Source organism: Neovison vison, chromosome 2, assembly GCF_020171115.1.
Source record: "Neovison vison isolate M4711 chromosome 2, ASM_NN_V1, whole genome shotgun sequence".
Taxonomy (NCBI): domain Eukaryota; kingdom Metazoa; phylum Chordata; class Mammalia; order Carnivora; family Mustelidae; genus Neogale; species Neogale vison.
In genome coordinates, this window is record NC_058092.1 from 226,039,551 (window position 1) to 226,067,203 (window position 27,653).

The following is a 27,653-nucleotide window of genomic DNA, read 5'->3' on the forward strand; positions in this document are numbered from 1 at the left end:
GAAATGAATAGGCACTAATGTAGAAATGTGTCTCCCTCCGAAAGAGAAAATTCCCACCCTTAGAAAGGAGGAAAACACCGTAAATGCCAAGGTAGCCTCAGGAAACCGGCAGAAGAGAAAAACAGTGGTTTATGCAGAACATATCACACTAAGGGAAGCGTGCTGCTAACTGGAAATAGAAAAATGATTCTAATGATAAAATCTAGGAGAGTCTTCTCAAACAGCAGATGGTCTTTTGACAGTGGGTGGGGGGAATCATTTACCTACTTTTTCTGTAACATTTTTAGGAAAATAGTGTTATAGCAAACAGGTTAAAAAAAAAATCCAACATACTAGTAATGCCCACTTTAACTCCTCCTGGATCATCCTATTCTTTTAAATGTTTTTTTGTTTGTTTGTTTGTTTTTGTTTTGTTTTGTTTTTTTCCCCAGGATGAATCTCACACTTGGACCTAAGCCATGTGGTTCATGGAAATGAGCTCTGGACCAGGAATCGTGAGGTCCTGAGTGAGATCCAGCCTCTTGACACGAACTCCCCAGAACTCCCACATTCGTTGCGGACTACTTAGCTCTTGGATTTCCCTTCCACTTCAGCGATAAAATCTAGGGCTGCTTGAAGATACTTGGGAAAAAAGAGTACTTGTTTTCAAAGCATTATTATTGTTCTCACCCACGAATCTACTTTGCCAGGACACATGATTTCGCATCTAGGCATCGGGTTTTTACAGAGATCCAGATTTTTTCCAGCGGACCCCCTCCTCTCCCAGGTAAGAAAACCCGAGGCCAAAAGGTTTAGCTCCTGCCTGGAGTCACACGGTGGGTGGCGGCAGATGGCAGGTGTCAGCCCTAGAAGGGGAAAATGCAAAGGGGGTTGGGCCTCAAGTTCCCAGGGAGATGATTTAAGTCATCGAATGTGTAACTGGCCTCCCCCTCCCACCATTTGGCCAGACTGTTCTTCAGAGCCTAATGTTGTACCACTGACTCTAGCCTCGAGGAGCGCTCTGAATGGCATGCGGGAGACCAGCAGGGGTCATGGATGCATCCAGGACCCTGAATCTGAGCCTGGCCAGTCTATTGATGCATTAGGCTTCCCTTTACTGAGGGGTTTTGGGGCCGCCGCTGGTGTCCATTCAGGACTGCAGAGCTTGACTGACTGGTCCAAACCCGGACCCTTGGGAAGGGATCCCTTTATTCACCCGCTCGTGTAAGAAATGTCTAGCACTTGTCTCTGACCACAGTGTGACCATCAGGGCTTTCGAGTCTCAGTTTTCAAAGCAAGCCACGTAGTCTGGAAAGGTTTTCTTAATTAGAGGAAACCAAAGTCCGAGGAAACAAAGCACGCCAGGCCCAAGAGGGACACGCACCTGTCTCTACCTTTCATCTTCTCACACCTTAGCAAACTAGATCACTTCTCCAACTCCAATTCTTCACCTGGAAAATGGGGCGAATGCTATCCACAGTCGCTTTACGTGGCTGCTGTGAGAACTCATGGAAAGTTCTATAAAGCTCCTCACCCAGGATCCAGAAAACATATTACCCAATACATTTTCATTTCCTAGCCCTTCTTTTTTTTTTTTTTCTCCCCAATTTCTAGTCCATTTCAACATGAAGCCCTTGTAGCCCAGACCCACAGCAAGCTCAACACAGGGGAACATGCCCCTTAGTCTACCTTCCACCGGCCCCTTGTATCACATACGGAGGCTACGTCAGTGGAATGACTCTGACCAAAACAAATTTCAGAAGACTGAAGCCAGGAATCCTGTGGTGTTACTTAATACCACTCAGTCATATGAGCTCATAGAATAAAGGCACTTTTAAGAAAAAGCTACTTTTCCCCCTGGGACTTAGGGGGAAAGACATATTTTTTAAATGACTAAGTATCAGTGAGTTTGTTAATACTGCTAATCTCTTATGCAGAATAAAAATAATTTGAAAAACATGCTGCTAATATTAGCACCGGGATGACAAAGCAAGAGTTCTAGAATGGTGATTTTCTGGTACGGTGACACAAAACAGATTTTTCTCGTTCCGTTTTTAGAAAATTACCTTAGCCCTTCTTCCCCGGCAGCCTACCGAGAGCACATCTGGAAAGCATCCTCTCGCAGATCAGAGCCTATATTCAAGACATTCTGCAGAGGTGTTTTCTTGCCTTGCTGTTCCCCACTTTGTGGGTGCATGTGAGCTTCCGGTGGGGGGGTGTCAAAGCCCAGCATGTTCTCTGGGGCACAGTCTGCAGAGCTGGGGGGATGCACAGGTTGCCGTTCAGAAAGCCATGGTCTTCCCCAGGCCCATGAGAGAGTGTGGCTTCCCTGGGGCAATTCTGGGGCAGGTTCACACCCCCAGACACACATACCAACAGCTCTGCACACCTTGAGTTTCTCAGCCCCCTAATGTGAGTTTCCACCCTGGTGGGATGATTAAATCCCAACCAGTTAATGGACTTCTTATTGACAGCCAAACTATGACCCCCTATTTTCGGGAAAGTACTGTGAGGTCCAAGAAACTTTGCCTAACATCTCTGTTTCCTGGCAGAATACGGCCCTCGCAGCCAAGAAGAGGTTTGCCCTGTTCCTCCCAAAGCCCTGCTCAGCTTCATCGTGATACTTGGGAGGCTACAACCCATTTAATACACGCCGCTGTCCTCACTTGCCCTCGGGAAGCCTCATCACAGCTGCTCGTCCAGCTCCTTTGTAGCTCTTGGCCCAGCATGTGGGTCACAGGAGGCTGTGATCACCACCTTCAGGGCTCGACCCCTGGTGCGGTGACAAAGCCCTTCCAAGGAAGGACTTCGGGAAGTGCAGGTGTCACCCAGGGCTTTAGTCCCTGTGTCCTGCTTGGGGGTTCTCTCCAGGGTGAGGGTTCCGGGCAAGCATGCCGCAGGGCAGAGATGCAGTGTTTCCTTAGCCTTTCTGAGGACGTGAAACAGCCGCAGCCCCCTGAAGGGCGTCCAGGTCGGCATCTGATCGATCTCGGCATCTCTCATGAAGCCACCTTCCACAAGCACTGACAGCTGTCAATCAGCAGCTGCGGAGGGGCTGACAGGGTTTGACAGCTAATCTCTACGTGGAAAATCTGAAAAGCAAGCTATGGCAGTTGGCAAGGGAATCCATTCCAACAGTGAAGGGGCTCTTGGCAGCCTTGGGTCGGATGTCCCAGAGCTGCCCTCAGGCCAGAACTCCTCCCTTCAACCCCCCTCTCCAATCTCTCCATGGACTCACGGATGGTCATAGTATAAGCAGACTGTAAGTCCCCCTCGGGCCCAAAGACCCTGCCAACAGTCCTACGCTGGCTACACGGCCAAGGCAAATAAAGTTGTTGTGTATTATCCACGCTAAGAGATGTCCTCCAGTGCACAAACTTCACTTGGACAGTGCTTGTTTTTATGAGAAGCAATGGAAGGGAAAGAGAAATCTGAGGTTTTCTGGATGATTAAATTATCATAAAACATTCAGATATCTACTAACGGTCTGTGACAAATCAGCCAAAACTCTTTGAGAGTCCATCTTATCCAATCAGTCTTTCATATTTCTGCACAAGAATTAGTCATCAGTGTTGTGGCTTTGGGCCACAAGGAGAAACAGAAATCTAGATGCTCAACCAACCTTTCATCAGTACAGCCACTCCTTAAAACTCAAGACCAACATGGGATGAATCTACTTCGTTAAACTCTGCAGGCCCCTCCATCTTCAGGAGTGAATTATAGCAGTTGTCCTACATTCAACCCGGGAACCTGAGAAGCCCCAAGTCAACTAACTGCTCAGGCACCCCTGGGGCAGCAAAGGTCACCCTCCACGGTTTTACTGAATTATTTATGCCCACTCTCATTTTAGAAAGAATTTCAAGATGCCTTCAGATGTAGCTTTCTTTGATGCAACAGATAAATGTAAACAGAGTGAAGGTCTTTGGGGCCACTGAAAAATCAGAAAGAGGGAGTAGTACTATTACTACAAAATGCACACATACCCTCGGCTGGATGAAAGTTACGTACTTGGCTCCGTGATTTCTAGCAATGACCGGGGACTAATCTGTTCTGCAATTCATGATAAACTACTGTAGACAGAAGATGTCTATACTCTAATCCTGGAACCACAGACAGTGTGAACATGTTACCTGGCATGGTGATGAAAAGGCCTTGGAATGTGTGATTATGGTTTTAGGTCTTCCGGTGAGCAGATTCTTCTGGATCACCAGGTGGGCTCAACATAATCACAAGATCTTTAAAAGTACAAGACGAAGGCAGATGAGGAGGTCAGATGCCATGTGCAAAAGACTGGACCAGCTTTTACTGATTTCGAAGACGGGGCCATGAGACAAAGAATGCGTGTGGGCAAAAGTCAAGGAAATGGATTTGTCCCTAGAGCCTCCAAAAGGAACTCAGTCCGGTGGGCGCTTGGATTTCGGCCCCACCAGAGCTGTGTATGGTTTCCGATGTCTAGAAACGTAAGAGAATCAATTTGTGTTAAAGCTACCATGTTTGTGGCAACCTGCTATAAGAACAACAGAAAACAAACACTCTTCTAAAAGTCAGTGTAGAGTAGAGGTTTTGAATACAGAATTTGAAAATGGACCAGGTCTTCAGTTTGAATTCAACCACTTGCTAAACATGGCATTTGGGGTGAATACCTTAACTTCTCTGAAGCTTTATTACTCCAGTTGAATGACAGTAAAGCCTTCACAGCAGTCCTGGAAGATGAGCGTGCCAGGCCCCTAGCCCCTGTGTATGACCTCCAGTTTCCTGGAGGAGGATAGGATTCGTCAGTGTGGTGTCTTCTGTTTCGCTCGGGACCAGCCCAGGATGTCCACACTGCCCTTGAGACCTCTATGAAGCCTTAGGGTAGAGACAGTCACAGTAATCTTTTTCTTCAAATTCTTCTGCTAATAATTTGGTGTATGAAATGCTTCATCCTGAGATCACTAATCTACATGTCTAAGGTCTATATGTGCTCAAATAACATCAGGCTTAATCCTACTGTTATGACCAAAGAGCGACGTCTTCTGTGAGTCCTCCGCATCTTCTAGCAGAGGAATGTGATTTATAGGCCAATGGAATCACACTCAGAAACAGTTCAGGGCAATTCCACAGGTCACTACATGTGGTCCCCAGATGTGGTCCTCTATTGAGCTGGCTGGCATCAGGCCGGTATAAATTTAAGGAGGTGCTGTCTGACCTCTTGGAAAGAAGCGTTGCATCATGTAATGCTTAGAGCCAGAGAAACTGAACTCTAATTACTTTAGAGAAACATAAGTAAATTCTAGAAATTATCCCAAATGCTGCCTGGCCTCCTTCAGTCAAACCTTGCTTCTTTGGGGGTTCCCAGAAGATGAAAAATTGAAAATTACACAGGCTCTCTTGACTTTAATAATTTGCAAAATTCCTCCCTTTGCCCTTACCCCCAAAGGACAAGCGCTAAACACCTCTGTGGTACCTGAGCTCCAAGCTCAGCAGAATGTTAATCTACCTTCTGCACATTAAAAGAGCCTAGCTTCTGCCTGCCCTGGGAGGGGGTGGAGGAAGAAGGTAAACGGATGTCTGAATGGCTAACAGCCTACACTTGCACAAATAGACTTTAAGCAGAAACATATGAAAATAAGATTCCCTATTAATCTTTAATAGGGTTGCAGACTTCCTAAGGAAAATTATGTTCAATAGTAAATATACACTAGGTCGTTTTTCTTCCAGGCAAGTTGTTTTAAGGTCAACAGAGACTTTGAGCTCAGCAAACAACTAGTCCCTAATATCTTCCTTTCCGGATGGGCCAATGCTCAGGAGACAGGGAATTGTGGTGTTACACGTCAAAAGAATAAATCACTTATTCCGTTGCCATCAGGTAACGCCCCCTTTTCCAGAATATCCAAAATTCTCCTTGGTAATCCCTTCTCACACTGAATGTCCTCTTGTCAACAGCAGCCCCTCCCCCACATCTCAGCCCCATTTTCCACATTTTCCCTAACACTCTCTGCTGAATTTAAAACATTTCCCCCTTTATTCTTTAGGGCTGAGGAGCTGGTTTCTATGGTCCACATCAGTCATTTTCTAGGACACCGTCCCCTCAACCAGTCTGCCCAACCAGGTGAGCTCCGGGCTTCCTGTAACCCACTCACAGAGCACTCAGGGGTCTCCTGGGAGCCTCCCCCAACTGCTTGTCCTTAGAGCCAGTCTCTGTGGGCAATGCTTTGTAGGCCCGTGTCAATGAACACACAAGAGCCTGATCACTGGGGTTAGCCCTCTTTTACAGTGGAGGACACTGGGGTCCAGAGAGGTCAACATCCAGCCGAAGTCATGGAGCTGGTTAAGAGAGCCAAATTTTCAAAAGAAAACCATAGGTTCTCCAGTTCCTACTCACCCCCACAACACGGATAAGAAAATGAACGCTCAATTTAAAAAAAAAAAAAAAAAATTTTAGTCTTGGGCTTTTGACGCCATTTTGACAAGAATTGTGTGCTTGAGAAGCTGAAATCTGATTTAAGTGGATGTAAGTGATATTTGCCGGGTCCAATAACGTGTAATGACAGAATGAGTGGGCATCCTTTCGGTTTAATAGTGTTTGCAGTTTAAAAACATAAAAAAGTAATATCTGTTGTTACCGCTCAGTAAGGCTGAATGCAATCCCACGATACAGCTCCGTGAACAAGCCCCTCAGCCCATGACTTCCCCCACTGAGCACCCCTTCCCTGCCCCTGGCGGTGTATACACTCCCCCCGGAGGGTGCCACTGAAGTCAAGAAGTGAGGGGTGTAAGACAGGCCCATGGGGAGAAGTGTTGGTTCTCACTTCACTTCTCTTCACAGAAGAAAAGGAGGATTTCTTTTCAAATAATTATCATAAGGGCTGGATAGGAATGTTACTGTGACTACACTCAAGGTGTTCCAGTGCTGGCTCTTTCTCTCTCCTCCCTCACAATGCCCAAGTCCTGCGAGGCAGGGAATGGAGCAGGTGTCTCTCCTCCTTCACAAGAAAGAGCAGGTATAACCTAGTAGATTATCAGGAGCCTCAGGCAGGGAGGGCCAGACCCCGCATGGAAACGGCTTTAGCTGGGTCACCCCCGCCCCAAGTGGACAAGGAACACTTAGTCTAGCTCCCTTGAGGGGCGCTCTGCCGTGTGGGTTGGAACAGAATCCAGCGGACAGGCAGTGTTTGCTGGTACCTCGTGTATACCCAGAAAGCACCCCTTCTGCTTTCTCTGAGCCCGGGGATGCTGGGGTGCAGCCTGAGGGCATCAGGGTAGACACGTAAGGCCGTTTCAGCATTCAGGCACCCAGCGCCAAGACTGCTCACCTTGAGCTTGGTAGTCCTGTCCCAGCCAGCCCAGCGCCTGGCCCAGACTGCAGACGGCTCCCACAAGGCACTAACCTTCCAACGACCAGACATGATACACCGTCAGTCCAAGACACTAGGTATGAGGCGGTGGCCATGGTGAGCTAGGGTCAAGGACAGAGATCGGTTCCTTTGGGATATGGCATCTGGCCTCCCCCCACCAATATCCTCCACTGTCCCTCTCTTACAATAAGCAGCGAGCTAGTTCTGAGAACACACTGTGCACTGTCCAGGCCTAGGTTCAAGGAGATCTGGGCTCATGGAATCACAGCCCTTTGGCAGGTCAAACACCCGCGTGTGTCTGAGTAATCTGCATTACAGCACGTCACCAGCAGTGCTGCCCACTCCCACTTCCTCCTGACAACCACAGATGCTTCCGCTCGGCACAAGTGACAAGAGCAAAGCAAAGTGTCTATGTCAGCATTCCTCATTTGAATGGTTCAGGTCAAAGACTGCTCCAAAGGTCATTCTGGAAGGAGGATTTCTTTTCAAATAATTACCTCAAAACCCTCTGTTTTACTTTGTATTTTCCAGGCATAACTCCGCCAAATGAATTCCAATCTCTGGCCAAGCTCAGACTACAGAAAACAAACTATCTGTGTCCTCTCTGCAAAGAAGACAAGCTCCTGCCTGGCAGCCCTGCTGCTCAGGCGCCAACTTACTAGACACACTACTGAGGTAGCCATTCCTCAGCAGCCTCGGCTTCTAAGGCCCTAGTCTGGGGTTGGGGGTGGGTATCAGAGCCTTTCACAGCGGATCCCCACAGCCTTCCAATTAGAGCCGGACATCAGTGCAGCATGGAATCTGAACCGTTGTCCTCATTCTGCGGCTGCCACCACGGAGCTGACAGCCCACGCGACAGCCACCACGTGCTGTCCTCTCCTATGCCCCCTCCTCACTGCCCCACAAGTCCAATCTGGCTACTGCTCCTTCTCAGCCCCATTTTGCAGACCCCTCTGAGAGCAGAGCAAGACCATCAAACCAGTGTAACTGGGTCAACATTCTCGTGGCTCTCCGGCCAAGTGTGGGCTCCAGCAGCATCACTGGGAATGCTCTAGAAATGCAAGTTATCAAGCCCCATCCTAGGCTTCACAAGTCAGGAAGTGATCCCAAAGCAGGCTAACATTGGAGAGCCACTGCTACAGAACAATGGAACCTAGGAGAAGTCCCTGAGCCCAGCTCTCTTCCCTCCGTTGGGCATATTCACACTGTTCAGATGGCTTACTTGGTCTCTGACTCTCTGGGTCCCTCAAAGCACCTGGCACTGCAGTCCTACTGAGCCACTGAATAAACCAACCACCACCCAGTATGTGAAGCAAAAAAGCACATTTCTCAAGCCATATACCTAATTTTTAGCTAAATTTTTTTTTAATATTCTATTTATTTATTTGACACAGAGAGAGGTCACAAGTAGGCAGACCCAGATAGAGAGGGGAAGCAGGCTCCCTGCTGAGCAGAAAGCCCAATGTGGGACTTGATCCCAGGACCCTGAGATCATGACCTAAGCTGAAGGCAGAGGCTTAACCCCCTGAGCCACCCAGGCGCCCAGCTAAAAATGTTTTAAACTGAATTTTTGAACCTGGGACATGGAAGAGGTATTTCCCCTTTCGCTTTTGCCTATTTCCGAGAGAAGTTTTCTAGCAGGACAGGGTCAGGATCCTGCACTGAGGTGAATATTCTTGCACAGAGGGCATTCTCTCTCCCCACACCTCCATCCCAGCAAGTTCAAAGCCATCAGATGGAGGCTGCCAACTCTCCAGTAGGCATTGTAACTGCTGAGCACTCACAACAAACCCTCAAACTTCCAGGGTTCTGCCATTTGTAACTCGAAGGGTTCTCTGAGGTCCAACACCAGTATAATCCCGTAGCTCTCGCCATGGCAAAGGATCACGTGGGATGGCTCCCATCAGGGTGTATCACCCCACCAGCACACCAAGGAGCAGAGGCTTGCCTGCGGCATGGGCTCCTACCTATGAGAACGAGGACCACTGAGTCTTCCGGACATAGATGGATTTTACACGTCAGCCTAGAGCTCTGCCTCACTGAGCAGAACGTGACACCGAACCCCTCTGGCATGCTAGAACAGAGAAGGAAAGGCTGTCCTTGAAGGTGCTGCCCACCAGGAGGGCCTCTCTCGGAGTGAGGAGCCAGGCATGCCAGTCTGTCACACTGCCCTGGGGGTGACAGCTGATGGGAATCAGCAGTTCTGTGGGGGATCAGCATCAATTCCACCTGGCACTCGGCGCCCCCCCCCAAACTCACCATTCTGACCTGCCAGAGCTGAACGGGTTGGGTACACACTCAGGATGTCCTAGTTCAAGGATGCTATGGGAATGTGTGTGCCCACACACGTCTTCCAGCCTGAGACCATTCTGGTCCTTCTAGTGCAGCAGCTGTCACAGGGAGGCCCAGGGACCCTGGTAATCTCAGCTTTTTAGGGTCCATGAGGTCAAAGCTGTTTCCTACCCATACGAAGTTCTGATTTACCTTTCTGTCTCCTATGCTCTCACTGGAGGACCCTGTTTTTCCAGAAGCCACCCGATGTGGGATACTGCAACCAACTGAAAGCCTAAGCGAGTGGAAGACCCCAGGTGTCTTACGGGCAGACACTAGACTGCAAAAGTAGAAAACAATGCCATATGTCACCTTATATTTTTTGTTTTGTAAATACAGTGATTTTCAATAAAAATATTTTCTGTTATTTTGAGTAACATGTAATGGGCTTCTCGGTGTTATTTTTTCCCTTGATGTTATTTTTAAATGAAGTACTAAATATGTAACCCTTTCTTCACCTTTGATTCTCAATATCGTGCCAGTTAGATCTGTCCCCTGCCCCCAACAAAAATCCCTTGGGATTCTCAGTACTTTTAAGAGTGTAAAGGAGTCCTGAAACCAAAAATTAGAAAGCCACTGTTTGAACGAGAAGTGAAATGTGTTTTGCGAGGGGCACTTGAGCTCTATCTGGATGAGATCCAAAGGTCTCTTGTCCAAAAGTTTTGTTTTAAGAGGAATCCATTGTGAAAACAGAGTCCCCTCAGGTATCCAAGTCTACACACGCTGAGCGGCTCAGGAAAAATTCTGTAGGCTGTTTGCAAGAGGCACCCACTTCGCACCAGAGACAGGCAGCAGAGCGTACACAGAACCTGGGCTCTGGCGCCCACAGACCCTCTGGGCTCGTCACTGCCTCCACCTGGGTGACCTCCTCATCCATGAGACAGGGTAGGAGCTAGTGACAGCCCCACTTCAGGGGCTGCAGTGAAGGGCTCGGCAGAGGGCCTGGCTCACCATAAATGTCACACAAATGTCACTCTCCTCATCCTCCTCCTCATCACCATCACTGTTATCCATGCCTTCCTGTCATGCTGTCCCCGGCTCCGCAGATTCTGGGCTCCTGAGTCCCGCACCACGACCAACTCTGCCCCCGGCTGTGGCTAGCCTCCTGATGGGCTGATGGGATGATTCACAGCACAGAACCAGCCAGAGGACAGGAGGGACCCGTCTCAGTGACCCTGAGTCAGTCACCGCCCTTTGCTGCATCGTTCACATCACTGACTCAGACCCAAGCCTCTCTAAGAACCCTTTATTCACAGTTACTCCGGGTCACTGAAGCAGCACGTGCCCCGAGAGGCTGCCAGGGGTCCCCCCACTGCCTATTCAGTTTCAACAATAGTGAATTTAGCACGTTGGCCTGAACAATCTTGTGGCCACCTCCGTTCATGTCTTACTGGGTTATCTTTGCATGCCAATAATTGTCCATTCGCGACAGGAATGTTCTTGAGATGACACATGCTCCAAAGACCTCTGGACTTGGTCCGCCCCCGCCTCTGGCCCCCACTTTTCTCGAACGGTGCAACACGGGAAAGACGGTGATGTGTCAAGCTTAGCAACATGGTCTCACATAACGGCGTTGACATTTCCACGCACTGCTTAATGCTGTGGGTGCACAGAAGTGTAAAGAATCTACCCCCTCCACCCACCAAGCCTACTTTAAAGGTCTCTGCCTTTAAAGGGGAAGGGTACGTTACATCGGGGATTTAAGCTTCTTTATCCTTTAGGATAACAGCTTACATGCAAAGAGTGACGGACATAATTTATTGAGTGTTTGCGGGGTTAGGCGGTAGGCACGGTGTTGATGCCTTTGCATAGATACCTCCCTTAGTCCCTAGAGCTGCCCTGGGAAGAATGGAATCCCCACCTTCCTTTACAAACACCAGACTGAGGCCTCCAGCCGCCCGCTTCCTAGAACCAGCACAACCAGGGTGCCCACTGAAGCCCACCTCACTCACCAACAACACTGACAACCACAGGGGAAGGAGAAGAAAAGTCCCAACTTCAGCCTGGAGTGGAACTTTGCACAAATTCTTGTTTTCCTTGAATGCAAAATTTTCTGCATAATTAATTGCTTTTGGAAATTACAGAGCAATTTCCCATTCACTGAATTGGAAATACTCCATAGAAACGTAAATGTCAACGTGACTGTGGGATACCTAACTTGGGGTAATGCCTGAGTAGGGGTCTGGGGCCTCCTGGCTGGAGCAAGACTCCCAGCCTGGCTGGGAGAGCCTGGCCCAAGCCCTGCACAAGAGCCACCCCACAACTGAAGGGGCAGATCTCCTCCTACAAAAATGAGACTGCTCTGGGCCATGGGCTATGGGTCCTTCTGTCAACCCTAATTTTTTCTCCAGTAAAGGGCAAGTATGGAGAGGGAAAAGTCGGCTTCTTGGGGCCAGCATGCTGGTCAGCATGGGATGCCCCTGGCCCCCAAAAGCTATTGGTCTGGATGAGAGGGCTGCCCCTCCGGAATACTGAGGTCCCCCCTTTTCCCATTTTTTTGTCCAGTGGATAAAACTCATTTGCAAAAGGAGCTGCAGGAAATAGAAACAACACCTTTCTTTGGAATTAAAAACAAGAAGACATCATAGACTCTATGTGGTTGGGATTAGGATGACTTGAGGAGGAAGCCAGTTTATTTGTCAGTGAACTTTGGTCTTAGCATGTGACACGGCAGCTTGGCAGAGCTGGAACCACACAAGAGCAGGGGACCAGCTGGGTCTCTCTCCGCGGCCGGCAGTCTTGGACAAGGCGTCGGCCATCTTGGGCCCCCCACATCACCACTTCCAGGAATGAGTCCACATCTCTCATCTACACCCCTTCCTTTGCCCATGCTGTGGTCAAGATGCAATTCAGAAAATGGAGCTTTTTCTCTGATTAATGACATGGCCTCAGGGCAGGGAGAAGGTAGGCAGGCAAACACCTGGATGACCCCAACCTGGTGACATAACCGTGGATTATTTAGAGCTTGTTGTCACTCCGTGACAGCAAAGAATTCATCTCCCATGAGATACACAGCCAGGTCCCTGATTTCTGCTGCCTTGGGGTAGGTGAGGGTTGAGGACCCTGAACTCCCATGACAGCTGTCAGGGAGTTATGGAACCCAACCGGGGAAGTGGGAGCTGCTGGGTGACGGGCACATGACTTTCATGTCCAGAACCCTTGAGGTCAAATAGACTGTGCTCAGTAAATGTGCTCGTAGCGAATGACTGAGTTAATAATAATAATAATAATAATCAGAATAAACCAGTGTGGTGCGAGAGGGTTTTTTCTTATTTGTAGAAACAGTTCTTGTCATCACCAAGCTGTCACAGAGAAACCACTCTGTAATAATCAGTGAGTGCTCAAAAGGAAATTAGATAAAGAACTTAATGATTATGTATTACCTGAGTAGTTTTTTTTTTTTTAAATGATGCAAAGATGGACATTATGTCCTAACTGTCTGCGAAAGCGGTCTTTAAAACTGGTGCTGTCTTAGCTACTGAGCCATGAAGTGCATCTGGATTCAGAGGCTGGCCGGGATCATCATTCCGCCTGTCTGGAACTGAAGATCGTAAGGCTGAACAGTGGGAAAACATTGTATTCTTGTCAGGAAAAACAATCATTTGGGGAAAAGGACAGAAACCAGGTTTCCGAGTTAGCAAGACCTGGCTGAACCAGGGAGGAACCAATCCCGGGCTCCTCACCCACCGCCTGTCCCTGCAGGGCAGCTGGGCTGCTCGGAGACCACCTTGTGCGCTGTGTCCAGTGCTGCTCATCATCGAAGCCTGGTGAGTAGGTTGTTGTTGACATCCCACGCCTTCCTCACACCCACGGGCCCGGGCCTCTGTCCCATGACCACCAAGCCTCTCTCTCCCAGGCTGCTCATCCTTCCAGCCCAGCTCAGATGGCAGCTTCTGCAGGAAGCCATGCTGACCCCCCTGCTGAGGTGGCTGTTCTCACCTCTGTTCTCCCATAGCACTTTGTTCCTTCTGAGCACAGACTACAACACCAGGCTGCAATGAGTCTCGGTGCCTGCCTTCCTCTCTGCACTGTAGATGAGAAGCTGAGTCTTTACTCCTGGCACAATAACTGAAGGCCAGCTGGATGGATGGATGGACAGATGGATGGATGGATGGACAGACGTAGGTGGATGCATGGATGGAGAGACATCTATGGGTAGATGGTAGATGCACAAATGGATGGATGGGTGGATGGGCGGATGGATAGATGGACAGATGGGGTGGGTAGATAATGGGTGGATGGGCGGATGGATGGATGAATGGACAGATAGGTGAGTAGATGCATACAGGGATGGCCTGATGGGTGGGTGGTCGCATGGATGGACAGATTTCCTATGTGCTAAAATCAGTGTCATTCTGAGTTCTACTCCTTTTCCCCCTCTGAGTGACTGACACCTGTGCTCACCATGATTTTCTTCCTAAAATTCTATTCTCCCCGCAGCTTTGGGGACTGAGCCTTTACCTCTGAGGGCCTCTCTGCACAAGCCTTCCCTCTCCATGTGGAACATGGACATCCTCGTGCACCACAGACCCCATGTTGCTTTTCTGAGCCCAGCATGCCTCCCCTGACTCTGGTAGTAGACTCTGCCAACTCTGGCTTCAATTAAACCAAAATATACATTCCCTCTCACCTCAGTGGCTCATCCAGGGATGAGCACATGCCATAGCCAAGGCCACTCAAAGTCCTTGTGCAGGATTTTTCTAACAGGTTATAGTGGGGAAGAGTCCATCTTTGATTATGAGGTGACAGGATAGGTGCCTTGCAGCGGTGGGGGCAGCACTCACTGAGAAACAGGATGAGAAGGCAGCAGAAGGAGCAGCAAGGTGACAGTATAGCTCCGGTGACACTGTGACCGGCATCTTGGCTGTGACCAATTACCCTGCCTCCCCAGGCCTGAGTTAATACAAGCCCCCTCTTCTGGCCTAGCCACTTAAGCTAGGTTTCTCTCATGGAACCAAGAGTCCCAAAGAACACAGCCCACAAACATGGCAGGGCCCAAACAATTCACGTCCTCTTCCCACCCCTCCAACCCTAGAGACAAGTCTGTTCCTCCTTCTCCTGTTCCCCGTCCTGGCTACTAACGCCATCATCTCTGCCTGGTCACCAGGCTGGAGAGACCCACGTTAGCCTCTGCCCATGCCAGGCGCTCTCAGTAAACCTTCAAGTTCTCCTTTCCAGGGTGCCTCATGCTTCCCAACTATCACCTTCTCCTCCTGGTTCATCTCCCATCCCGCTCCACCGTCCGAACCTCCCACCTGCCGCCTGGACTCTCCCCAAGCTGATAACCCCCACACTGCTTCCTGGAAGCCCTCTGAGGCCCAGCTGGTCATATCTCTCTTCCTTCCTAAAGCTTCAGTGGATAAAGTCAATAATACTTCAACAAGGCACTGGAGGCTCCCAATCTCTTGTCTTATTATCACAGAGACGCTTCTCTTTCCAGGACGGTCTTCAGGGCCCTACTCCCACCTCCACCACAGCAACCTCCCTAAACCCAGCACCTTCCTTCTGCTGGACTTTCCCTGCTTCTCACCCACTGAGGCCCTTGGCTCCTGAGACCCTCCACTGTGACACCTCGCCCCCTGAAGAAATATGGGCTCTCTCTTTGGGCTTCCTGGGCAGACTCGATTCCATCCTTCTTCCGCCCACCTTCATCCTCGAAGACGGTCATACACGGTTCTGGAACCAAGACTCCATCTGTCCATGCAGCTCTGGTAACTGACAGAATGTGCAAATATAAAGTCTCTGACTCGTTCTGTCTCAGGCGGAGAGAGGCAAAAGCGACACTGGTGAGGACGTGGGCAGGTGAGGGAAGGTGGGAAGAAGGTGAGGCAGAGACTCGAAGCTCTGGGAGGCACCGGGAAGGGGCGGGAAAGAGAGAGACAGGATGTGGTATAAATGTAGACCGGCATTTATTTAGCGACAGACTCCAGCGGGAGCAGCAAATGGCCCCACACCGGCCTCTGCCCAAGGAGAGATAAGGAAAGAGATACGAGGTGACAGGATTGCGCAAGCTGTAGAGGGGTCTGTCTGATTCACCCTTCAGGTTACCCCTATGAGCTCTGACACCGCTTCCGCTTCCGGTGTGGACTTCCGGCCTGCCTCCAGGGTGCACAGGCCCGGGGCGGGGGCAGGGGCTGGGGCCTGGAGGACCCGACTAGAAGCACGTTCTTCCCCCTGCTGCACTCAAAGGCAGCAGCAGCAGAGGTCAGAGGACAGCCTGGCTCTTCTCTCAGGATCCTGATGTTGCCCGCACACAGGACCTCCCCCCTCAAGAGTCTGGGGGGGGGTGGGTTCCAGCACACAGTCTGGGTGGCGGGCTGCTCATGCAGGTGGGACACATCAAAAATGCAGCCGTTCACCACTCCAGATGCATGGCTAAAGACTCCCATGTAATCATTTGAAGTAAAAACTGCTCAAATGAACTGGAAAATGTTTTACTTGTATTTTCTCATATTCCCGAACCTTTCTTTCCATGGTTCAAAAGTTTGCATTGTCTAATTGCTGATTTCCATTTGTGAATGAATCAGCGTAAAATAAAATTAAGTGCCAAATTAATCTACCCATCTAGTTTTAGGCATTAATTATCCTCTGAGCCATTTTCTCCCTGTGTTTGCCACATGTTGAGACAAGCCCAGATATAGTAATATAGAAGAACCCAGTTTGCAACTCAGGAATGCAGCCCAAGCCATGGAGGAGATGTCCTTGATCTCTAAGATCCACAGTTTACTGCGTGGAGGGGATCTGATTCTAGGCAAATGAAACGCTCCTCACCTTTTAAAGGTTCACTAACATCTGTCAGACTAAGTTACTGGAGCAGAAATCTGTTGGATAGTTTTGTGATGTGTTTCTCAACTGCCCAGTTAATAAATTAACAACAACACATTTCCTCTAAGTGTAACAGAGTTGGGCCCAGGGTGGAGAGTGGTGCTCTCCACCTGCTACAGCAGGATTTTTGAAAATCACATAGCAGTTCTTCTGAGGCTGTATCAGAGAGACCTTCCTGGTTCTGCTAAAAACAAACAAAACTAAATACAACCAAAAAATGGGTCTCCAGGATGCAACTGTAGCATCCTCAGTCCCCAGGAACGGGTAAAATCATCTACTTGGTGACCTGATCAAAGCCAGCATTCCTGGAAACTCTGGGGGACACGGAGCCAAAGCACCAGGACAAGCAAGTGGATGGGGGACAGAGGGCACAGAGGCCCCGATACCTTCTCTTTTGAGGTTCAGCATTATCAGAATCCTTCCAGAAGTAACGAGATATCCCTGACCAAGCACTGTTTCCTTAAAAAGGAAGAATTTCCACAATAGGAGACAACAGAGATGAACCTAAAGGAATTTATGCTAAGGGAAATAAGCCAGTCACAGAAGGACAAACACTGCATGATCTCACTTACTCGAGGTATCTAAAACCATCCAACCCATAGAAGCAAAAACCATATCACAGTTGCTGAGAGGTGGGGGAGGGGAAGCAGGGAGCCGCTAATTCGTGTATACAAATTTCAGTTATGCAAGATAAATGAGTTCTAGTTATCTGCTGCACAACACTGTGCCCACAGATGACAACGCCAGACCGTACGGTCAGAGGGTAGATGGCATGACAAGTGCTCTTACCATAATAAATTTTTTTAAAGGAGGAAGGAAAGGGGAGGAAGGAAGGAAGGAAGAAAGGAGATGCAAGGCTGCAATGTCCACTTTGGAAGGTACTGCCAGTAAAGCAGAAGTCTTAGCTGGTGGGCGGGCTCTCACTGGAACGTCTTAGGCCTCCACCCCTAGGGCAACACGTCATGCTTTGGGAAACAGCAGCTCCACACTGAGCATGAACGAAATTACTCGGGTGCCCAAGGTTGCTGCCCTTGTGCAGAATGGCCAAGAATGGCCCCGCCCGCAAACCAAGAACCCTCTGGGTTGTTCTCAACAGCGACACCATGAGGCAGCACCTAAAGCCACAGGCAGGTGAGCTGGTCCACAGCCTCCAGCTCACTCTCCACCTGGCATGGGAAGCAGAAGGGGTTTTGGAGTAGAACTCTGTTGCTCTTAGCTGAGAACAGAAGGGGGCATACTCCAGAGGAAGATGCCAGACCTCTTGGTAATAAAATTGAGCTGAGGCATCTTTTTTAGTTAGAAAAATAAAGGAGAGATGAACATATTTGAGCACCCAGAGCTGGTGAGCAAGTGTAGAGTTTATTTTGGATTATCAGACTTCGGGGGAAAGGAGGTAAGGCGGAGGTTTAAATTATGCATCTGTAACAACCTGCAGCAGGAATAAAGGACGATGCCTCCTTTATGGCCAAACCCAGTCCTGACATCCTTCCAGGCACTAAGGAAAGCAACCAGAGGGACGACTGGCAAGGGAGACGCTGTGCTTCAGGGGAAGAATGTGTGCCTTTTAAATTTCATCACATCCTCCTCAAAATAGCTCTGCATTTGCTGTTCTATAGACAAGCTTGGAGGCCCCAAACCCCCCAAGAGGAAAGGAACCAGTCAGCTTCTCTACAAGGGAAAGGAGAAAAGAAAACAAAGTCAAAAGGGGAGACTAGCGCTGCCTCTCTTCTGTGGGAAGGCACAAGGCAGGAGAGAGACAGGTTTTACCCAGGGGCAGCTGGACACTGACGGAGGAACCCGTGTGCCGCGACCAGGAAACCAGCAAGTGCAAGGGGAGTTTGAATGAGCCCAGGCAGCTCTGCGATGGCTGCTCATGCCGAGATGGAAGGGGGTGCCTGAAAGGGCGAGCTTTCGAAGAAAACTGGTTTTAGGAAGCAATGTTTCTTCTTGCTGTCCCTTGCCCTTTGGAAGACTCAGGTCAGGCCCTCGGTCATCCCCTTCGCGACACCTCCCTGTCTCTGGGTGGGTACACGTCGGAGCACCTGTTATGTGAGCCCCGCGGGAGCCCCAACTCCGGAATCCCAGCTGCTGCCCGGGGCAGCAGGGACCCCAAGGGCCTCCCCAGGACGGACGGAGGAGGGACGGAATAAAAGGGATAGCATTAAAGACAAGATTAACAAAATATGATGAACGAAAACACCCTGAGCCTACCCAGCAGCTGAAATTACATTTACCACATCTGTCAGGGAGGAGGTCATCATGAGTAATATGTCCAGGCCCTGGAAAGAACTTATGTTCTAAATCCCTCACCGATGGGTACCACTGGGGAAGGTGCTGGTCTACCTTCCCAGGAAGTCTCAGCACAGGGTATAAAACCCTTCAATCCCGCTGAGACAGATCTCACTTGGAAGCACCCCTGGGTGGTGCAGAATCAGGATTTCCAAACACCTTTCGAGTCATGTGCACCTGCACTCCGCCGCGTGGCAGCTGTGGTCACCACATCCCTGCCTTGGTGTGACCAGGCACAGTTCTTATCAGGCAGGACTGTCCTGTGGTTCCCCCAGGACATTTCTGCACCATCAGCTGATGCCATTCTGCCACGGAGGCTGTGTCAACACAAATAATTCCTGGGCCCTTCCTAGAGGGTCAGTCCGAGCCCCAAACAGCACCCAAATCACCCTGTTATCTGCACACTCCCCCTGCCATCTCCCCCAGAATACCGCAAGCTCCCCATCTCTCAGGTACTTCTCACTACATCTCAGCAAAATACCAACCTGACTTAGCGAATTTACACCAACCTTCCAAGGATTCTTTAAAGATTTTATTTACTTATTTAGAAAAAGGGGAGGGGCAGAGGGAGAGAGAGAATCTCCAGCAGATGCCAGGGTGAGCACAGAGCCTGACACGCAGCTCCATCCCACAACCCTGAGATGATGACCTGAGCCAAAATCAAGAGTTGGACACGTAACTGATTAAGCCACTTGGACGCCCCAAGGAGTCTCTGTTTTGCAGTAATGCCGATGAACTGCTCAGGGTCGGCTTTCAGCCCATACAGCAGCTGTCTCAGACCTCCTCTGCAGCTTGTGTTCTGGACCAACCTCATGAGAAGAGAAGGGAGAGGCTCCTTCACCTCTCCCAGCCCCCGTCCGCTGCTCAGCAGCCTCACACATCACTCCATTCCCCCCACTGCACAGCTTCCTGTCTTGAGGCCGCCTGGTTTGGACCAATGAAGAGGATCAATGAAGAGGACAACATCCACCAAAAAGACAGGGAGGAGCAGTATCTGTCTGGCTTTAAGCCAGGGAAGATCCTAGAAACTCAGTCCTGCTCCTAGAAGAGGGATCTCCTCTGCTCTAAGACTAACAGGGCACCAGGAACTTGAGTTTCAAATCCGGGGGTCTTCACAGGAGGGCTGTTCAGAACGTCTGCTCCCTCCTAGCCTGCCCCTAGGCCTCTCCCCGTCCTGCTCCTCAACCGCATTCACCTCCAGCGAGAGGTTCTTCTAGTCTCTGGTTGATCAGCTTCCCCAAGTTCTGGCTGCGTGGGGTCCTGCCTCATCCTGCCAGCAAGCTGCCCCTGCTTCTAGCCCGTACCTAAGAAGATCTCACGGAAACAGAGGTCCAGGAGGGTGCGAGCCCTTGGAGAAACTCCACTGTAGGAACACCTGACTCCTCCCAGGACACAACTGCCCATCTGCATTCTATCTCATATAGCAAGTCACCTGCTGAGAACTTTAAAAAAAGGTGGGGGGACATTACTTCCAGAAAAATCTTGAGCATGTGAGAATTCTACCGAGGACTTTTAATTTTCTTTGGTCCCTGTTAGAACTAGTTTAAGGAAAGAATGGGATGCCATTGTCAGCTCTACTCAGCTCACCAGAACCTTCAGAATATAACATTTCACCCTTGCTCTCTGCTCTTTAGAAATGGGAAGCTTATAAGCCAATGAGCACATAGTCATACCCTTCTCTGTTTGTCCACCTGTAAACACTCATGGAGTGCACGGGATTTGGTCAGAGAAGGCGTTCGAAGGCTCCTGGCTCTGCCCCGGGGACAAAACACAGCTGTTGTCAAAATGGTGCCCCCTCTGAACCTCCAGCTGGGGATCCCGCCCCCGTGTCTGGGAGCAGGACGCTCATCGCCTCAGGCTACAAAGACTTGGTCTCTGCTGATCAGAATCGGCTTGCTTCCATCAGCAACTAAATTCAACCCCAAGATTTAGAAGGACACCCATCAAATTATTGACAGTGACAGTTGGTGGAAAGTGGGTGCAGGGTGAAAGGGGTCAGCTACCTAACTCTATATTCCTTAAAACAAAACAACAACAACAACAACAACAACAAAACAACTGGAGAGTATGTTCATGGATTCCTTCAAAAATTAAAATACATTTTTAAAAAATGGCCAAAAAGGCAAAGGAAGCCACAGTTTTCAACAACAGGGCCAGGCTTAGCAGGGTTTCCACTGGGAGCTGAGCGGGAGGGCGCCCACTTTCCTTGGCCACGCGGATGACTGAATGGCCGAAGGCATTCTGGAAGTTCTTTTGGGGGATGGACACAGCTCAGGCTCTCGCAATGGTCTCTCCCAGGCTTAGACCTTGACTGTTAAGAGCCTCTCTATTTGCCACTCCCCCCACCCCCAACTGAGTTAACCCTTAAGATCCCAGCAGCAGCCCAGAGTTTGCTGAGTGGGCGAGAGTTTTCACACTCACCTGGCCTCAGGTGACCCTCTGTGCTTACTAAGCACTCCTCAAAGCATTCCCCAGGTTAAAGACGGGAACCTCCCTCATTAAAAGAGAGCCTGGCGGGGGGGGGGGGTTGGGAGGTTGGGGTACCAGGTGGTGGGTATTATAGAGGGCACGGCTTGCATGGAGCACTGGGTGTGGTGAAAAAATAATGAATAATGTTTTTCTGAAAATAAATAAATTGAAAAAAAAAAGAAAGAAAGAAAATAGTTTCCCAAACAATGATCTACTAGGTGAAAATTAAAAAAAAAAAAAAAGAGCCTGACTAGCTTCGGAAGAACCCGGGGCCGAGGGCAGAGGTCTGTTTCTGGCCAGCGGGCTCCACCGCCTGCCCTCCCCTTGGCTTCCCCGCCCCAAACAGCCGCCCTGTAGAAACTCAGCAAACAGGAGATCGGCCAGGAAAGCAGCCGCAAAGGTTCTCCCGGCCGAGCTCATTCATCACCCAGCCCCCGGCGCCTGCTTACCTGCAGATGTAATTCGTCTTGCAGGAGTCCTGCAAATTCAGGCAGTTGGGCTTCTCCCTCTCCTCGTAGGAGCACACGGGCACGATGGTCTGCCGCCGCCGCTCGGTGCACGCGATGTCCCGGCAGGAGCAGAAGAGCATCCCGTAGCTGTGCTTGGCGGGGACCTTGTCGAAGAACTGCCGCAGGGCCTTGTGGCACTTGCGCCGGTTGCAGACCTCGTTGGACATGCTGGTGGTGCACGGGGTGATGTAGGCGGACCGGTACTTCTTGCAGGTGTCGTCGAGGTTGCAGGCCTTGGCGGCGTCCAGGCAGTTGTTCCCCTTGGGCACGGGCTCCACTGCAGGGGAGAGAAAGGCAGGCGTGACCCCAGGGTGGGGGGCCCCGAGGCTCACATGCGCTCTGTTCTACCTGAGGCTCGGCCGGGTCCCGGGCGATGCTGGGAGCCCTGACCAGCTCTGTGTCTTGAAGCTAACAGGTAATGAGTTCATGACAAGCAGAAAGTATATGGAGTGCAAAGGCTGGGAGCCCAGGCAGCCCACAAGCCCCTAGCAGTCCCTTAGATGGATAATTAGGTGGTACTGAGTGAGGCCAAAAGGAGCCAAAGGAGCCGAGGCACCTGCCTGACGAGGTATAAACAAGGCAACAGGAGAACACGTTTCCAGCTCCTGGTTGGTAAACAGAAATTAGGATAAAAGAAAAAGGCAACAAATTATACACTTGTTCATTATACAGTATATAAAATGATATGCTGAATCTAAGTATAATTGCCATGCAATCCTCCAGGAATATAATTATGTAATAAATGCATATAGTACATGCTAATTACTATATGATTACAGAGTAATTACATGGTTATTTGAGCCCAGAAGACAAAATATTACGCCAGCTCTCTAAACAGGAAGAAGTAACTACAGCGAACTTGTGTTTAAGTTCTAGCTCACAGGCCATTGGAAGAAAACCAGAATACATTACGTGAAAATTTGCAAACCTCAATTACCACTTAACTTGCCACATACAATATGTGGGATCCATGAGTATTGAGGGCTGCAAACTAGAAAAATTTCAGCGAGGATTCTGGATAGGATTTCAATGGGCTTACAAACCACAGGCCTCAGGAATCTTATAAAACACATGTTGCCTTCTACCCAAGCTCTCTGTGCTCGTGCTCAGAGAAAACAGGGTTGTCTACTGCTATGCTGCCCACTGTGTGGCCTGGAGAGAGGGCATAGGGGAAGCAGGGCCCACGGCAGTAGCCAAGCGGACTGGCGGACAGGCCCAGGCCCAATGCCACAAGTTAAAAGATGAGCAGACAAGGTTAATGTAGCTTGACATGATGACACAGGTGTTTTCACAGGAGGGAAGTGATGGAAAAACCTTCTAGGGCCTGGTTATAAGGGGATCCATAGAAAACCGATCATTAGGTGTAGCAGTGACCTTCTGGAGACAGCAAAGAGGTAGAAGACAACCTTGCTGTGTTGTGAGAATTGTCCTCCCCACACGCTTCCACTAAGTTCCTGCTCAGGCCTCGGCCCCTGCTTTGGTTCTGGAACGCCCTTTCATTCTCCTTGTGCCCTGGTCAGTGGGGGCCACGAAGGCATTTGGGAAATTACAAGAGGCCAGAGAACTGATTAAGAGAGGAGAAAGGGTCCAAAAGACAGGGCAGTGCACTTAGGGTACATTCAAAGGGCACATGGAACATTCTCCAACCTTAAAGAAGGCAACCCTGCCAGCAGTGTGACAACAAGGATGAACCTTGAGGGCATTATGCTAAATGAAATAAACCAGTCATAAGAGGATAACTACTATATGGTTCCACTTACAGGAGGTTCCTAAAACACTCAAGCTCAGACAAACGGAGAGTACAATGCTAATGGCCAGGGGCTTGAGGAGGCGGAAATGGGGAGTTTCTATTCAAGGGGCATCAAGTTTTAGTTACGCAAAAGGAGTAAGTTCCAGAAGTCTGCCATCCAACATCATGCCTACCGCCAGTGGTGCTGTATTGTACACTTAGAAATCTGTTGAGAGGGCAAATCTCATGTTGAATCTTCTCACTACAATTTTTTTCTTAAATGTAAGTAAGTGAAGGGCACACAAAGAGAGTCTACATTTCAGGGAGCGAGAAAGACTCCCTGTTTCAGGATGGTGTGTCTTGCTTTAAGAAAGCCCAGTATGCAAAAGTCTGAAGTCACCCAGTTATACCCTGGCACCACGAGCAGTACCCTAGTATGTCTTAGGTTCGTGTTTCTACGATGGCATCTGAATCCAACAATTTAATGTGAAGGCAATAACCAAGACATGCAGCCCTTCTTGGGTAAGCAGGACAAGAAGCCAGCGGCCGCACAGAGATCCCTGCTGGTTTAACAAGCACACCTGGTACATTTTCTCCATCACGACCTTCCCAGACCAGCTTCTCTCTGGCTCCTCTGCCTTCACACTCAAGCTCCTCTGCATTCAAGAAATGAAATAGGCACCATGTGCCCAGACGGCATCACCAGGACCTACAGGCCTTGGTAACCCTTCCAGTCTTTTCCTCTTTTGAGACTTTTAATGTCGTGCTGTTGGGCCCGTCAACAACAGTGGTTTATATTCTCAAAGGTCTAGAGTTTCACAGACGATTTCTAAATTATCCATTTTTCATGAGAGTCTACAATAAATTAATATAACCAAAGACCAAATTCTGGACCATCTGGATTAGGCCCGGAAGGCGAGATACAGAAACATAATTTTACTGCCTGCATTTACACTTGTCCTGGTATGGAATGGTGTTTTACGATCTCTAGCTAAAAAGGAAAGAATAGAGGTGCAGAGGTGCACCTAACACCTAAATGACGTAGCCAGTGATATAGGAACAAACAGTTGACAGAAGTTCAGATGGAGGAAAATGGCGGAAGAATTAAGTCATTACATGACAGCCAGTAACACAGGCCTGCTCAACTCCAGAAAACTCAGGCTGACACAGGAGTCTATCCCAATTGGAAGCACTGATTTAGCTTCAACAAAATGGTATTTTACCCCTTACATTAATGTCATTAACTTGCATTTCATTGTTTACAAAGTTCTGTTCATATTTAATTTGTGTGTATTGTTTTTACAGTTGTGTAAAATTACAAAATGAAAGTTTATAGTTCTATGTTCATAAGTGTCAAATAAAATTATAGTAAAAATTATAAAACTCAACACATAAGGTCCAGGAAATTTATTTTTCTCTCTTAAAGTAGTCTGTATAATATATAAGTTTTTTAAAAAATTGGTCTGGAGAGAGGCTCCTTGACATGGGTCTTGGCAATGAAATTTTGGATATGACACAAGCAACAACATCAAAAATAAACAAAGGGGATGACATCAAACTAAAAATCTTCTGCACAGCAAAGGAAACCATTAATACCATGAAAAGTCAGGCTGTGAAATGGGAGAAAATATTTGCAAATCATATATCTGATAGGGATTAATATCCAAAATGTATAAATAACTCATACAACTCAGTAACAAAGTAATAATTATGATAATAATAATAATAATAATTCCATTTAAAAATGAGCAAGAAACCTAAATAAACATTTTGCCAAAGGAGATATTCCGATGGCCAACAGGTACTTGAAAAGATGCTCAGCATCACCAATCATCAAGGAAATGGATATCAAAACCCCATTGAGCTATCAAAGCACACCTGTTAGAAGGGCTAATGTCAAGCAAAGAAATAACAAATTGTGCGGGGAAAAGGGAACCTTGGGCACTGCAGGTAGGATTGTAAATTGACACAACCATTATGAAAGACGGTGTGGACTTTCTTTGAAAAATTAAAAATAAAACTATCATGTGATCCATCAACTCCACTTCTAGGCATACATCTGAAGGAAACCAAATCACTATGTCAGAAAGATCTAAACCCCTATTTTCACTGCAATGTTATTCACAATAGGCAAGACATGGAAACAACTGAAGTGTTTGTCAGTAGATAAATGGGTAAAGAAAACAGGATGTATATACAAGCAATGGAATCATATTCAGCTGTAAAAAAGGAAATCCTGCCATGATAAGTAACAAAAGTCAAATAAAGACAAATACAGTATGATCTCACTTTTATGTGGCATCTAAACACACACACACACACACACCATCAAAAAAACCAAACTCATAGGAAAAAAAAAAGATCAGCTTTGTAGTCACCAGAGGCAGGGGAAGGTGAACTGAATGTAAGTAGCCGAAAGGTACAGACTCTGAGTTATAAGATACATATGTAATGGGAAATGTCATGTATAACATGATGACTATAGTTAACAATGTTCCATGCTATATCTGAAAATTGCTAAGAAAATAAATCCTAAAAGTTCTCATCAAACACACAAAGACAATTTTTTCTTTTTCTGTGTGTGTATCTATAGGAGGTAACAGATGTTAACTAAACTTATGATTATCGTTTTGCAATATACATAAGTAGAGTCATGATGCCATACATTTCAAACTTCTACAGAGCTGTCTGTTAATTATATCTTAAGAAAATTAAAAGAAAAACATTGGTCTAGTGTATTCCTGCTTTATTACAATAATGTCAGCTTCCTTTTTGAAGTTGGTAAAACTACATACACCATGATTTTTTTCTTCTTAGTGTTACCAAAAAGAAAAGCAATATCTTAAAAGTAAAAGCTCTGTACAAAGTGGGAATAGAATGAATTATTTTATGTCCAAACCAACTGCTTAAATTTTACTTCATTTAGCAAACCCACTTTCAGCTGATTCAATTTTCATCAATACATAACCCAGCCAGAGCACCATCTCTTTACCATTATTTCAGAGCCTATGACAAATCCAGAATGCACAACCTGAAACATTCAGAGAAGCAAACAAAACAAAACAAAACAAGTGAATTGATGTCCTGCACACAGGTCAGTGTGTGACTAGCTTTTTGTTTCTGATTCTCATTCACACAAAATATTCTCATGACCCTTTTTCCAACTTTTTATGTGAGGCCAGTCTTTCCCAAAAAGCAGAACCTGATAAAGACAAAAGAAGAAAACTGCAGATTAATATTCCTTACGTAGATTCAAAAAGTTCGGTAGATAGCATTTAGCAATATGTTAAAAGGATAACGTACCAAGCTCAACTTGGGTTTATCTCAGAATGTGAGGCTGGTTTAATATTTAAAAATTAACATAATTTATCATATTAACTAACAGGAAGAAAACCATATGGCTGTTTAAGTGGACAAAGAAAAAGTGTTCAACGAATTTCAGCACTCCTTCCACAATAAAAAATGCTCAGCAATCTAAGGACAGTAAAAAACCTTAATCTGATTAAGGGCATTTATGAAAAACCTACAAATAAAAATCATATTAATAGTAAAATATTGACTTTTCCCCCATAATGTTAGAAACAAATTAATAATATTCACTCTTACCACCTGTAGTCAACACTGTTGGACTAGGACTAGAGGCCCTAGCCATTGCAATTAAGCAATGAAAAGAAATAAAAGGTGTAGAGATTGGAAAGGATGACATTTCTATTTGCAGATGACTTGGAAAATCTTAAATAATTTACAAAACAACTATTAGAATCGGTAAGTGTATTTATCAAAGTCAAAGGATATAAAATTATATATAATAATCAGTTGCATTTTTTAAACTATTAACAAAGTTTTAGGAAATAAAATTTAAAAAGATAATTTCATTTGTAAGAGAACCAAAAAAGGAGTGCTTAAAAATGAACAAAAGACATGTAAGATCTCTACACTGAAAACTAAAAAGCACTGCTGAGAAAATTAAGGAAGACCTAAATAAATGGAAATAGATACCATGTTCATGGATCAGAGAACTCAGGATCATTAAGATACCAGTTATCTTCAAATCATACTATGTTTTGACATAGGCAAGTAGATTCTAATGTTTATATGGAAATGCCAATGACATAGCATAGTCAAAGCAATCTGATGAACAACAAAGTTGAAGGAGTTTATACTGATCCCAAGATTTACCACAAA

General features: G+C 47.6%; 1 protein-coding gene across 2 annotated transcripts in view; it reads right to left on the minus strand.

The window, feature by feature from the left end:
* GFRA1 (GDNF family receptor alpha 1) overlaps positions 1 to 27,653 on the minus strand; it is a 216,362-nt gene that overhangs the window by 44,234 nt on the left and 144,475 nt on the right. For both annotated transcript variants that reach the window (XM_044240597.1, XM_044240596.1), the window contains one exon: positions 21,680 to 22,016. In XM_044240597.1, coding sequence (XP_044096532.1) covers positions 21,680 to 22,016 — 337 coding nt within the window. The remainder of the gene's footprint in view (positions 1 to 21,679; positions 22,017 to 27,653) is intronic.